The sequence below is a fragment of the Sus scrofa genome, chromosome 9 (assembly GCF_000003025.6).
Source record: "Sus scrofa isolate TJ Tabasco breed Duroc chromosome 9, Sscrofa11.1, whole genome shotgun sequence".
Lineage (NCBI taxonomy): Eukaryota > Metazoa > Chordata > Mammalia > Artiodactyla > Suidae > Sus > Sus scrofa.
The window spans coordinates 90336497-90350523 of NC_010451.4; the positions used below are offsets into that span (position 1 = coordinate 90336497).

The 14027-nt window shown below is 40.6% G+C and overlaps 1 protein-coding gene across 2 annotated transcripts in view; it reads left to right on the forward strand.

Moving 5' to 3' along the window:
- The window catches only part of SP4 (Sp4 transcription factor), a 73175-nt gene continuing 60006 nt past the window's right edge, over nucleotides 859–14027 (forward strand). For both annotated transcript variants that reach the window (XM_003482682.4, XM_021063428.1), the window contains exons 1-3: nucleotides 859–1104; nucleotides 1516–1637; nucleotides 2153–3701. In XM_003482682.4, coding sequence (XP_003482730.3) covers nucleotides 1098–1104; nucleotides 1516–1637; nucleotides 2153–3701 — 1678 coding nt within the window. In that variant the 5' untranslated portion in view covers nucleotides 859–1097. The remainder of the gene's footprint in view (nucleotides 1105–1515; nucleotides 1638–2152; nucleotides 3702–14027) is intronic.

The window sequence follows — 14027 nt, forward strand, 5'->3', positions numbered from 1 at the left end:
GCCGAGGAGGCGGTGGCAGGGGTGGTTTGGGCAGCCCTGCGCGGCGGATAGGCCCAGGCAAACAACACCCATCCCCCCTCCCCCTTGCTCACTTCAACTCCCACTCGGCCCGGCCACGCCCTGCCGCCACCGCCCCCTCGGGCAGCTTTCCGCTCGGCAGCCCGGCCGCGGTCGGGGGCGGGAGGGAAGGCGGTGCCTTGGAGGGGCCGCAGCGGCCAAGGGAAACTACAGGGGCCGACAGACTTTGCGGCAGCGCTCCGCCCCCCTTTTCTCCCACCACTCAGCGCGCGTCACCCAGGCGCTCAACCAATGGGGACCAAGCCAGGGAAAAAGGGCGCCCGGGTCCGGATGCGCCTCAGGAAAGCCATGCTCCCTGCGCGGGGGCAGTGGACAGTTCACCCGGTTCGCAGAGTCATCGGTGGCTCGCGCGCCCCATTCTCCGCTCTTCTCACTTCCTCTGAACGACAGCCCTACTTTTTTCTTTCGTGGCCATTCCGAGGGATGCTGGAGCCGGCTTTTGAGGGGAGGGCGCTGGGAAATGAGTAGGGGGCGGGATATCCTGAGACAACAAGTTTGGCTGTAAGGAGGGCCTACCGGCAGCACGCCTGAACTAGAACGTCGAGAGTGAGAGCGCCGGAGAAGCTGCGGGAGGAAAAGAAAAGCGGCTGAAAGAATAACGCCGTGAAAGGGGGTGGAGAAGAGGCGGCCCCAGCGCCCCGGCCCCCGGCAGGTCGGCGGCCAATCCGCTGGGGGAAGGGGTGGAGAGTCGGCGGCTCCGGCTGAGAGAGGCCGAGGGGGGTGGGGAGTCGGCCGGGCTCGCACCGCCCTGGCCCCGCCCCCAGCCCGCGCCGCCGCCCGCGCCGCGCGCCGCCGCTGTCAATCAAGGGCGAGTCAGCAGGGCTCGGGCGGAGAGAGGAGCTGCTACGCCACAGCCCAGCGGCGGCCATTCGCGGAAAAAGAGGCAGAGCCTGTGCCAGCTACAGCCTCCTCCGAGCCACCGCGGGCGGGCGGGACCGGCCTCTCCTCCCGCCTCGCCCCCACCCCCACCCACCTCTATCCCAGTGTCTCCGTCTGAGGGTTTGTCCTGTTAATGCGGGATGAGCGGTACGTATTCTCCACCCCCCTCGGTCTCCTTCACCGCCTCCCTCCCTCCCTCCCTCCGCAGACCCTTCTCGGTTCTCCCCCCTCCCCCGGGGCCGCTGAGATGCTTTAAGGGGAGGAGGAGAGGGAGGGAGGGAATCAGGGGGAGGGAAGGAGGGTTGTGTTTTGTCTTAATGTCTGAGAGAGAACAACCTTCTGGGTGTTGCTCTGGAGCCGATGGGTCGGGTTTCAAACCACGTTTTGTGATATCCCCCTCCTCCCTTCCCTCCTTCTCCCCCACCCCCTGCCGGTGTGCGTGGACCGCGGGTTTATGGAGATTAATGCTCGCGGGGAGGGGGGGAGAGGAGTGGGGGAAGACGAATAATAATAATCCTAATAACCTGTTGTCGTGTGTGTGTGGGGGGGTTGTTGCAGATCAGAAGAAGGAGGAGGAGGAGGAGGCGGCGGCGGCGGCAGCAGCGGCGATGGCTACAGAAGGAGGGAAAACCTCTGAGCCAGAGAATAACAATAAAAAACCCAAAACCTCAGGCTCCCAGGTAAAAGCAAACATATATATATATATAAAAAAAAATTCATCACGAAACGTAAGGGGAAAGAGGGAATTATGCCCTTTAAATGCCCAGAGGTGAAGAACAGAATAAAAATGTTTATCCACTCAAAGCATCTTTTCGAGAGTGAGGAAATTAAATTGTAAATTCATAAAGATTTCACATGTTTGGGATGTCGTTGTTTAAAATTCCATCAGTAACTCATAAGACAAAGGTGTGTGTTTCCCCAAGGGCGTTTTGAATTTAGGAAAATAACACTTCAAGAAAGTTTGTTAAAATTTTCCTTTTATTTAAACTTAATCTTATGGGGTCTGCTTCCTTATTTCTGTATCTCACTGCCTTTGTTTTATTAATATTTGTTTTGATTTTTGCCCCTTCTCAAGTAAGTTCTGAAATGTAGAGCTGTCAAAATAAATAAATAAATAAACCGCTTCCAACTACTTCCCTTCACTAAATCCACCCACTTTTTTCCCCCTTCTCCTTTACCATCCCATTTTGGGTAGGACTCTCAGCCCTCTCCTCTGGCTTTACTGGCAGCTACTTGCAGCAAAATAGGGACTCCTGGTGAAAATCAAGCAACTGGACAACAACAGATTATTATAGATCCAAGCCAAGGATTGGTGCAACTTCAAAATCAACCACAACAGCTAGAACTGGTAACAACACAACTTGCTGGAAACGCTTGGCAACTTGTTGCCTCCACTCCTCCTGCTTCAAAAGAAAATAACGTTTCTCAACCAGCTTCTAGTTCGTCTAGTTCTTCCAGCAGTAATAACGGGAGTGCATCTCCCACAAAAACTAAATCAGGTAATTCTTCCTCCCCTGGTCAATTTCAAGTCATACAAGTACAAAATCCAAGTGGTAGTGTACAGTACCAAGTGATTCCACAACTTCAGACAGTGGAAGGCCAGCAAATTCAAATCAATCCAACTAGTACTTCATCTCTACAGGATTTGCAGGGTCAAATTCAGCTCATTTCTGCAGGTAATAATCAAGCTATACTCACGGCTGCGAACAGGACAGCTTCTGGCAATATTCTTGCTCAAAACCTGGCAAATCAGACAGTTCCAGTCCAAATTAGACCTGGTGTTTCAATACCACTGCAATTACAGACCCTTCCTGGTACTCAGGCTCAAGTTGTAACAACCCTACCAATTAACATTGGAGGAGTGACTTTAGCTTTGCCAGTGATAAACAATGTGGCTGCTGGAGGTGGGACTGGACAGGTTGGCCAGCCTGCTACTACTACTGATAGTGGGACTTCCAATGGGAGTCAGTTAGTTTCCACACCCACCACCACCACTGCTGCCAGTACTATGCCGGAGTCTCCCTCCTCCTCCACTACCTGCACAACCACTGCGTCAACATCTCTGACCAGCAGTGACACGTTAGTGAGCTCAGCAGATACGGGCCAGTATGCAAGCACATCAGCCAATAGTTCTGAACGCACCATTGAAGATTCTCAAACACCTGCTGCCACTGAATCCGAAGCCCAGAGCTCCAGTCAGCTTCAGTCTAATGGAATACAGAGTACACAGGATCAGTCAAATTCTCTTCAGCAGGTGCAAATTGTAGGCCAGCCCATCTTGCAACAGATCCAGATCCAACAGCCTCAGCAACAGATTATTCAGGCTATTCCACCACAGTCATTTCAACTCCAGTCAGGGCAGATTCAGACTATCCAGCAGCAGCCTTTGCAGAATGTTCAACTTCAAGCAGTAAATCCGACTCAGGTGCTTATCAGGGCTCCCACTTTAACACCTTCAGGGCAAATCAGTTGGCAGACTGTACAGGTTCAGAATATTCAGAGTCTTTCAAATTTGCAAGTTCAGAATGCTGGGTTATCCCAACAATTAACCATCACCCCAGTGTCTTCAAGTGGTGGCACAACTCTTGCTCAGATTGCTCCTGTGGCTGTTGCTGGTGCCCCAATAACTTTGAATACTGCCCAGCTTGCATCAGTGCCTAACCTTCAGACAGTGAGTGTTGCCAACCTGGGTGCTGCGGGTGTGCAAGTGCAAGGAGTTCCAGTTACAATCACTAGTGTTGCAGGTAAGTTACTACAATCTTTTCTCTTTAAAGATCCTTTTATATAGTTTTTACTAACGATTGGTTATAGCTTTTCTTTGCTATCTCTTAGATTTGACGTAAACCTTGGAAATAAACAATCATGAGGAAGCTAAAGTACACAGGAATATTATACTCACTACTGTTAGGTCTGTAATCATTATCTTGACCCATTCACATTTATTCTCTTTAGCATTAGATTTTATCTCTTATTTGTTGGACAGTTGTATAAATTTTTTCTTCTGTGGAGCAAAACTTCCTGATTAGAATTGTAATTTCTTATAATTTAGCGATCATATTGAGTACACTTGAACTTAAAGAACTCTAGTCAAAATCATGTTTGTATCATCTTTAAGGGAAAGTAGGTTTAAAGCTGAAATAATATACAGTTATGAGTCTGTTGAAGTTTTAATTCTAGTTTGTAACAAGGCTACCCTTTTCTTAAATTGTGAATTATTCGTCTTGCTTCCACATCCTCTTGCCCATGCTTTTGCATTTTATTATATGAGGTTGTTTCAAACTAGATATTGATGCAGTTGTAAGATTTAATTTTGAGCTGCAAATTGTTTCATTAACTTTTATATCTACTTTTCTGCTAAAACCAGGATTTGCTCAGGACTTTGAGTGAATAGTCCTTCACTTATAAAATTATATTTAAGTAAAATCTATGGTGGTTATGTTATTTATAGGTGTTTTTAGTGTGAAGTTAATGGAAAACCATTAAAAATGAGGATAGTAAAATGTCACAGAATTCATTGTGGTAAGGTTGTTTTAAAACCAGTTATAAAGTAGTTATTTGTTATGCATGTAAATAGATACTTGGGAAGTGTTTGGAAAGCTAGTCTTATTAAGTGTTTTAATCTTTCTCTACTAGTCTTATTTTACCTAATGCTTTTGTTTTCTAATGATTAAACATTCTTCTAGTGTGATGTTTTTGGTATTTTCGTACCATTTTAGTTATTTTTTATAATTGAAGTGAATAAGCATATAATTTTTGAAAGACCTTTCTTGAAACAAGTTTCAGATGAATTATGCCAGGGTTTTTGTTTTACAGTTACTACCTAAAGTAGATGTAAATATTTAAAATTGGAAGTTGCCTGGTAGAACACTCTGATTCAGAAGAACAGAGATTATGTGTTTTATTTAGATACCCATTGACTCTAAACCAGAACTATCCAACAGAATTTTCTGTGGTGATAGAAATGTTCTATATCTCTTCAATCCAGTATGTTAGCCACTAGCCATGGGTGGCTTTTGAGCATTTAAATTGTGGCTAGTGCAACGGAGAAACTGAATTTTTAATTTTATTTAATTTTAATTTTCATAGCCACCATGGCTAGTGTCTGTTACACTGACAGCACAGTAACCTAATGAGAGTATTTTGAGTGTGGTACTTTTCCCCCCAAAACTATTACAACACAGCGATATGTATGTTTCTCTGGATTGCTGTCCTTAGCTTGCTTTGTTCCTACTCTTTTTCTAAACATTGACAATAAACTAAGTATTTCAGAAAAATGTCTTGTTTTGGGTGGGTTGAATGACAGTTTGTATTGTCAAAGCAAAACTTATTTCACTTATATTTCATTTTGCTTATTAAGTATTAGCTAGTGAATTATGATTAAGAGAATTGAATAATTTATAATTTAGTTTAGAAATAGTCAATTCTTCTGTTCTCTAGTTGATATCAATTGCAACCTAGAGTATTTCCTTTGACTGTTGTAAGGATAAGCCAGTGTAACTGAGAGTATGATCTTTTGACTGCCTCAGCTTCACTTGAATGATACATTATCATAAATAGAGGATCCATTTTCTGGAACTATAATTTTTGGGGTGTGTGGTCAAGGAATTTGCCTTTCAGACAAACTTTCCAGGTGACTATAAATCTCATTTAAGTTTGAAAACCAAAGATCAAGTTGTGAGCGGTGAACTATAAGGCAAAATATGGAATTGATGGAGCCTAGTTCATTAGTGCCTCAGAGAGTAGACTTCTTTTCTTTCTTTCTTTCTTTGTTTTTAGGGCCACACCTGTGGCATATGGAGGTTCCCAGGCTAGGGGTCTAATCGGAGCTGCAGCTGCTGGCCTACACCACAGCCACGGTGACTTGGAATCCAAGCTGCATTTGTGACCTACACCACAGCTCACGGGCAATGCTGGATCCTTAACCCACTGAGTGAGGCCAAGGATCAACCCCGCATCCCCATGGGTACTACTCAGGCTGGTTACCGCCAAGCCACAGTGGGAATTTCTGAGAGTAGATTTCTATGGCAAGTACAATTGATAGTTTTTATTCCACAAACATGTATTGACTGTGTATTGGTTTAATATTAAACACACCAGTAGGTGTGTTTAGTCCTGCATTTTCAGGGATAATTTTTTACCTTTTTTTTTTTTTGTTTTTAAAGTATGGTTGATTTTCAATGCTGTGCCAATTTCTGCTGTGAAACAAAGTGACCCAAAGTGATTCTTTTTCTCATGTTATCTTCCATCATGTTCCATCACAAGAGATTGGAAATAGTTCCCTGTGCCATACAGTAGGACCTCATTGCTTATCATTTCTAAAGGTAATAGCTAGCATCTACTGACCCCAAACTCCCAGTCTATCTCACTCCCTCCCTCTCCCCCTTGGCAACCACATGTCTGTTCTACAGGGATAATTTATTTATTTAAAGAGAATTATTGGGGGGGGCACTTAGTTATATGAGGAAATTTGAACTTTATTGTAGTTGAATATTTTTTCCTTCTGAAACCAAAGATCTTAAATTTTGTTATTATTCTTTCTAATAGATATGCTCTATCGTTTTAAGAAGATAACAGTGTTACAAAGACCAGAAATTACTCTGATTTCAATGAGTCTCTGCAGTTAATCTGGGCCTAGTTGTTTGCAGATTTTACTTTATTTCCTCACACAGTAGACGCTTAACAAATGTTTGCAGGATTAAGGTAGAAGTGGTGCTGTGAAGGATAGCAGTTTAGAATTGGGAGCAACACCCTAGAGTGGTTTTAATGAAGCTAGCGAAATAGCTCTGTTTTCATTAATTTCTTTTGGCTTTGAGCATTTAAAACATTGAGTGGTACACTAGGTACTTTACTGTCTCCAGAAGGGATAGAACGAATAGTAGGTGCCTGTTTATTCCTTTTGTAAATGAGCACTGGAAGTTCAGATCTTTTACTTTGTTTCCCCCATTCATTTTTAAGTATTTCTTGTTATTTCTACCCCCCCCAAAGTAGGGTATTATTTAATTTATGGAAATTTTTTTCTTTAAATTTTTGTAAAACTATTACTAGGGCTTGAACAATTATTAGTAGTCAGTTTTGTCAGAATGTAGTGGTTAGCTGAAGAACAAGGGGCTAAAATTTCTCCACCATCCATCCTTACATTACTCTTCAGGCAGTGTAGAAAGGGTTCTGGATGATATGGACAGAAAAAAATAAAAAAATAAAAAAAATAAATCAGGAGTTCCCCTTGTGGTGAAGCGGAAATGAATCCTACTAGGAACCATGAGGTTGCGGGTTCAATCTCTGGCCTCGCTCAGTGGGTTAAGGATCCGGCATTGCTGTGAGCTGTGGTGCAGTCACAGACACAGCTCGGATCCTGTGTTGTTGTGGCTGTGGTTTAGGCCGGCAGCTGTAGCTCCAGTTGGACCCCTAGCCTGGGAAACTCCGTATGCCTCTGGTGCGGCCCTAAAATCAAAAAAAAGGGAAAAAAATCATCCAAGGTAGATTGAATGAAACAAGTTTTTGAAGCTAGGGAGCTTCATACTTGATTTTATGAAATAAGAATGTTAATGACAACCTACAGGAGACCTCTTTCCTTGATAATATATTCAGCATAATGTGTTTCTGGGTTTGGTCTCAGCTTGAAATCCTGAATTCCAGCCTAAGCACCTAGCATTTAACTCGTTAGAATTGTAGTAGGAACTAAATGCTTGTACTCCTGCCACCTACTTATTGTTTGTTTCCTTGTTGGGATTGTGAGTTTCAAGAAAAAGCAGAAATTTTAAGTTGAGAGCAAAGGTAATAACTAATCATGCTGCTGGCTTAAGAACATCCTTTGTTTTAATTAAATGAGGAAAGTAGATGATGTTTTCCTTAAAAAAAAAAACAAAAACCTGTTTTTCACAATATATTTTGGTAACCAAAGAGCCTTAGATAAAATGAGCTTAAGGAGGTATTCCTCTTTAGTTAAAGCGTTTAGCACATTTAGGGTCCATTGGTTTCTAAATTTGTAATTAACTTGCATTGGCCATCAGTTTGATTTGTTTTTGGCACTAATCATATATGGTAACAGATCATGCTTTTGCTTGATGGATGGATATTTCTTTGTCAGTTTTTGTAGGATTTACTGTTTTTGTGCAAATTCTTAACACAAAGATAGTTCAGACTTGAGGATAAGGTGTTCCTTGCTCTTAAAGAACTTTCTTTCTTACCTTTCTTTACTTCTTTGGGGATTTAAAATATTAAACCTGGGGATTAGCAGAACCAGGATGGGAGGGCCAGTTTCTCATTACTGGTGAAAATGGAGACCAAGGGAAATAATTGACATTTATATTTAATTTAAAAACCTGTCTTAATCCAGTGGAATCAACTTTTACCCCAAACTTTTTTCCAGAGCTACTAGAAGTAGCAAGTTGACTAGAAGTTTTAATACAGATATGGCTTTCCTTAGCCATATGTTTTATTAATTGGAATTTCCCTATAGGCATCTTAGAGTAATGTACACATATGTTATACACATTTATGCACCTATGTGTATGTTCACATGTAAACATACACGTCTGTATGTATACATAAGCATTTACCTCCTGTGTTTGGTTTTTTTTTTTTTTTTTAGAGAAGTAAGGTTTACTCCTGTAATTTTATTTCGCTAAAATCTTTTAATACTATTTGTTATTGATTGGAATTCATTATAAGGAACTTACATCTTGTGCCTTGTACAAATGATTTGGGTTCTGAACTACCAACTTGGTTTTATCCATTAGATTTAGTCATGATGACATACCGATATCATTGCCTATTTTGAGGTTTTTTTGTGGAAGGTAAGACTACTCAATATAGAGCCACATTAATTTGTTAAAAGAGCATCTTTGGGAGGGATTTCAGGATAGTAGAGCAAGGGGAAATAGAGTTAATCATTTGCTTTTCAAATCTAAATTAGGGAATATATAACAAGTCATACTTAAAAATTACTGGAGCAGGCATAAAAGCAAGTTGAAAAGGAAGAAGGGAAGCTTGATCAAGACAGTGAGGACAAGTTGCTATACATAGATCTTGTACAAATAACAGATTTACAAAATGCTAGAATTTTAGTGTGGAAGGATCTTTGAGATTATTGCTCATAGTTGTAGCCTTTTGTTATTGCTGTTAAAGGCTATTTATAAAGGAATTTTGTGTTTCAACTCTTATAAGAGTTTCTGCAGTACTCCATTAAGTACTTGAGGATGGTATAGTAAGGATTGACAGCAAAAGGGGGAATCTGGCCTGATATCAGACCATGTGTATATGTGGGCTCTCCTGTACTCTTCTGATCTAAGTATAATATAAGATTGGATGTTCCTAATAATTGTCATTTTGCTTAGTTAGTTGAACGAGCAAAGTGTGGCAAAGGAAACCTGTTGAACCACAAATTGCTTATATAAGTATATAAGGTGAGATAAAGATTTAATGAAATTGTGGTTAATTAACTAAGGTAACTTAAAGGTAATTATGCATCTTTCCCCCTTCCTCTTCTCTTACTGGTATTTTAGAACTGAAGAAACTAAAGCTCAGAAAGGTTGAATGACTTTTGAATACTTTGTGGCAAAATGAGGATTAGTATCTTGACTTCTGCTCCCATTATCTTTCTACTTTATGTCTGCCTTTGTTATCCAGATCTTTTGCTACTTAATGAGTAAATGTAGCTGAGGTTTAGCGACCAGACAGAGTATCCTGCTTGAATTGTGTTCTCCCAGGTAGACTGTGTCCCTGGATATTCAGCCTTATTTTGAATACAGTATTGGTGGAGAACACAATTCTCTTAATTCTCCTTGTTACAGAATTTCATGGTGCAACCTTGGTGGTATTATTTTGTCCTTTTTTGAAAGAGCAAATTTAAAACTAAAGAGATTAGTAAATTCTATATGTAAATAGGGAAGTTCTCAAGCTGTTGAGATACTATACCTTTTCCCAAACTGCAGTTAGAAATGGGTTTTTTAAAATGAGGTTTGAGGAATAAAACAAACATCTGTTATTTTCCTAGTCTGTGTTAGGCGCTGGGCTAGATATTTATATTACCACATTAAAACCTACAATATCCTTGGGGTTATTGTGCTTATTTTACAATTGGCCTCTCTGAGCTTTAATTTCTTAAAGCAAATCTATTCTCCAGTAAGTGATAGAGCCATGGTTTAAAGTCACTTCTGATTTTGAGGTGTTCACAAGACACAAGGTAAAAGGATAAGTCTACAGAAAAAGGCCATTTTTAACCTATTGTGTCTGATATATACTTAAATCTCTAAAGGGGAAACAGTTTTGAAAGTTGAAATACTGACTATGCAGGAGTTCCCTGGTGGCCCAGTGCATTAAGGATCCAGCGTTATCACAGCTATGGGTCACACCCAGTGTTAACCCAGCTTGGTCACTTCTGTGATGCAGGTTTGATCTCTGGCCTGGGAACTTTGAGTGTCTTAGGTGCGGCCAAATGAAAAAAAAAGAGAAATGCTAACTATGCAGTTAAGGTTTCTTCTAGCCCTAACAGTATGGCATTGATAGATAATTATGACCAAAAGTGGTAAAAAGAAATGGTGAATAGAAACTAGTGTGGCTGCATAGAGACCTCCATGTTAAACTTGGATTTTAAAATAGTGTATGTGGAAGTTAGGAGGTGGGGCATAGAATTAAGAATGAAAACAAAAAGCAACATGACATTTTAAGAATAATGTCAGTTAAGCAGAAGCTCATAATAAAGTCAGACTTTTAAAATTGTTTCAAACACCTTATAAGGATTTAAATCAAAGAATGACACTCATTGCTTGAGCAGAATGGTGTGATATGGAGAAAAGGCAGAGCTTCTCACTCTGTTTCTGTTAACAAGGAAGATGCATATCCCACTGAAATGATTAGCGCTGTAATATAACTTACTCTGAGACGATTTGTTCACGGTAAGTGAGGAGATAAGTGACATTGAGTTGCTTTTTGGAAGTTGGGATATTTCAGATGAATGTTATCCTAGGGTCAGAAGGAACTTTCAAGTTTAATTTCAGGTCATATCAGTAATTTAAAAGTTATGTAACATGGAAAAATTGAGCATGAATAAACACCTCACTTTTTTTTTTCTTTTTTGGCCACCCCACAGCATATGGAATTCCCAGGCCAGGGATCAGATCCAAGCCGCAGTTGCGACCTAAGCTTCAGCCAGGATGGGGCTCGAACCTGCATCCCAACACTCCCAAGGCACCACCAATCCCATTGCACCACAGAGGGAACTCCAAGCACCTCACTTTTTGAAAACATCCCACACTGTAGACAAATGAGCTTGATAGCCATGATTAGCAAAGTCCTCATATGAATTAATGGAAAAGTTGACCTCTGAGCATTTAAGAGAATTCAGGGGCTGTTGGGAGCCAGTATGGGTTCACTAAGCAAATACATTCATATTGTCTTTCTTTAGGGTTTCCAGATAAGTATACAAAGGAAATAACTTCAATACAGTATATCTTGATTTTAGCATTGATATTCATGGTTTCTTTAAAGGTTCATACCTGGTTGCTCAGTTATATGAAACATGTTGACTGTCTACCACAAAAGAAGTCTCTGGAATTATGGCATAGGGTTCTATCCTTGATAGAGTCCTCTTGAAGGTTTTTTTCAAATTTCATGCTGAAGATTAGCCTATTTACTGAATTGAAAGATAGGACAAAGCTGGGATATTGCTAATAATTATGATAGGGCATAGTTATGAGATTTTAGACTGTAATGCTGAGCCAGAATTAGTGACTTATATACTACAGCTAAGATCCTTAATGAAATTGGGGTTGGGAGGGAAGAAAAGGAGTTCTTTGGTACCCTAGTGGCTATTAAGGATCTGGCATTGTCACTGCTGTGGCTTGGGTCACTGCCGTGGTGTGGGTTTAATCCCCAGCCCAGGAACTTCTGCATGCTTGTGGGTGCAGCCAAAAATAAAAAAAGTTGAGAGTGGGGTGGGACTGTATACCTACAAGATGAAAAACATGGCTTGGCAGCAAGGACGTGTGAGGATGATTTGGTATTTATTGGCTTACTATGAACTAAGAGTAAAAGCTCCTGTACTTTGCTGTCAGACCATTTCTGCACTAGTGTCTACAGTACTGGGTGTGGCACATTTAAAATGGGATGGTAGCAAACTGGCTAGCATATCAAGAAGGATTCCCAGGATGAAGTGTGCAGTAATATTTCATACTAGCAATAATCAAAGGGGAGGGGGATATTTTTTTAAAAAAATGAAAGTATGGCTATATAAAGAGCTGTTTTTTTTGTTGTTTTTGTTTGTTACTTGATAAAGTTCTGTTATGTTTTGATCCTGGAAAACCAATAGAATATGTACAAACACATGGTCTAGTGCTGTACAGTCGTGAAACGATTTGTTTTAAGTATTGATCTTCCTATTGTTAGAGGCTAAGTGTCCATCTCTCAGAGACACTACTAGTCTGTAAAAGAATTTCCTGTATTGTATAGAAGGTTTAATTAGACAATCTGTGAGTCTTCTAATTCTTCAATTTAGGATTCAATGAATATTTGAGTTCATAGTTCTATTCTGGATACTTCTACTCAGCATACGGTGAGAGTTCCTCTATAAGTCTTATTAAACTTACATGACTGACCATGTATTTAGGGATTTGGTGGGGGAGGGGAGGGTTTGAGAGTAACATTTACTGTTTTTCTTATTATAAAGGCAGTATAGTTAAGATAAGTTTTATTAAGGAATACAGTACTTCAAATCATAAGTTAATAGATTTCTCTTCTTCATTATTTATTGGATTTAATTGATTGTGCCCTTAGATGCTGTTTTTCTATGTCATCTGCACTTTTATTAGGTGATTACCAAAGCATTAAAATTTTAAACATACGATAAAGTGCCCAACATTGAATTTGTAGTTAGGATGGATATTTTATCTCAGTAGCCCTTTAACCATAGTCATATTTCTGATAATGTCACTTTAGTATGAGCAATGTGATTACTTTTTCTTGAGTGAAGTTGTACAGCAGTTGGAAAATCCAGGATCCTGATGGATTTCAAACTCTGGGAAGTACTCAGAGCTTTTAGATTTGTTAATTTACCCTGGGGAGTAAAGGAATCAAGTAGATCTTAACTTTTTGGCTCAGAGTATTTAGCACATAGGTGTTTTAAAAATGTATTTGAGACCCGAGACTCTTTTGAATAGAAAAAGTAATAATTCAGATAAGGTGTAGTTCAAGAAGTAGGCTTGAGTAGTTCAGGTATTGTTACTGCAGATATATGTGCCGAGTGGCTTCCTAGATTACAGGTATTTTATGTTCTTTTCCATGACCATCAGTCAGATGTGGGCAGAAGAGAAGACATAGGAGAGGCCCAGGATAAAAGTTTATTATACGCACAGGTCCTAGAGGGTGGTCACTGTATACTAAGAGAGGGTCACATGGGAGGGAGTGCCAAGGGAGCTGGCTTAACCCAGCAGGTGGGGAGCAGAAAGACTGAGAACCCCTGGGGAGGTGCCTCTCCTGGGGGATTAGGGTGTGAGGGGATGTCATTGGTGTGTTTAAATGTTGCTGTGTCAGTCAGCAGAGGGCAGGAAGGGAACCTTGTGTCTTCAGCCACCCTTGTCACACTGGCGTACCTGATCGCCTGGGTGGGATGCTCCCAGCCTGTTTGTGGGGATATTGAGGCAGCAGGGAAAAATGATGGTTTTAAACTTAGAGGATTAAGAATTAGAACTTCTAATGTTTTTGCTCAGGTACTACTCTCTGTTAACTATTCCATCTTGGGCAAACATTTTATAATTGGAGTTTCATTCCTTTTTTTCATTGTAAGATAGCACTGTTAATCCAATCTCTCTTTACTTCATAGAGTTGCAAAGATCAGATGAGATAATATATATAAGAAGGCTTTGAATATTGTAAAGAAAACTATATATAGAAGTTGGTAATCTGGTGAAGTCTCTGCATAGTGATTCTTGCCCACTAGAAGAATGAATAAGTGAAGTGGGAGAATGAGTAGTTTTAGTTATAGATATTAACTTGAGTTAAATTTCAAAAGTAAATGAGGGAGCTGTATAAAAGGAATACCAGAAAGCTTTGGTGAAGTGCAGTTAAGGATATGG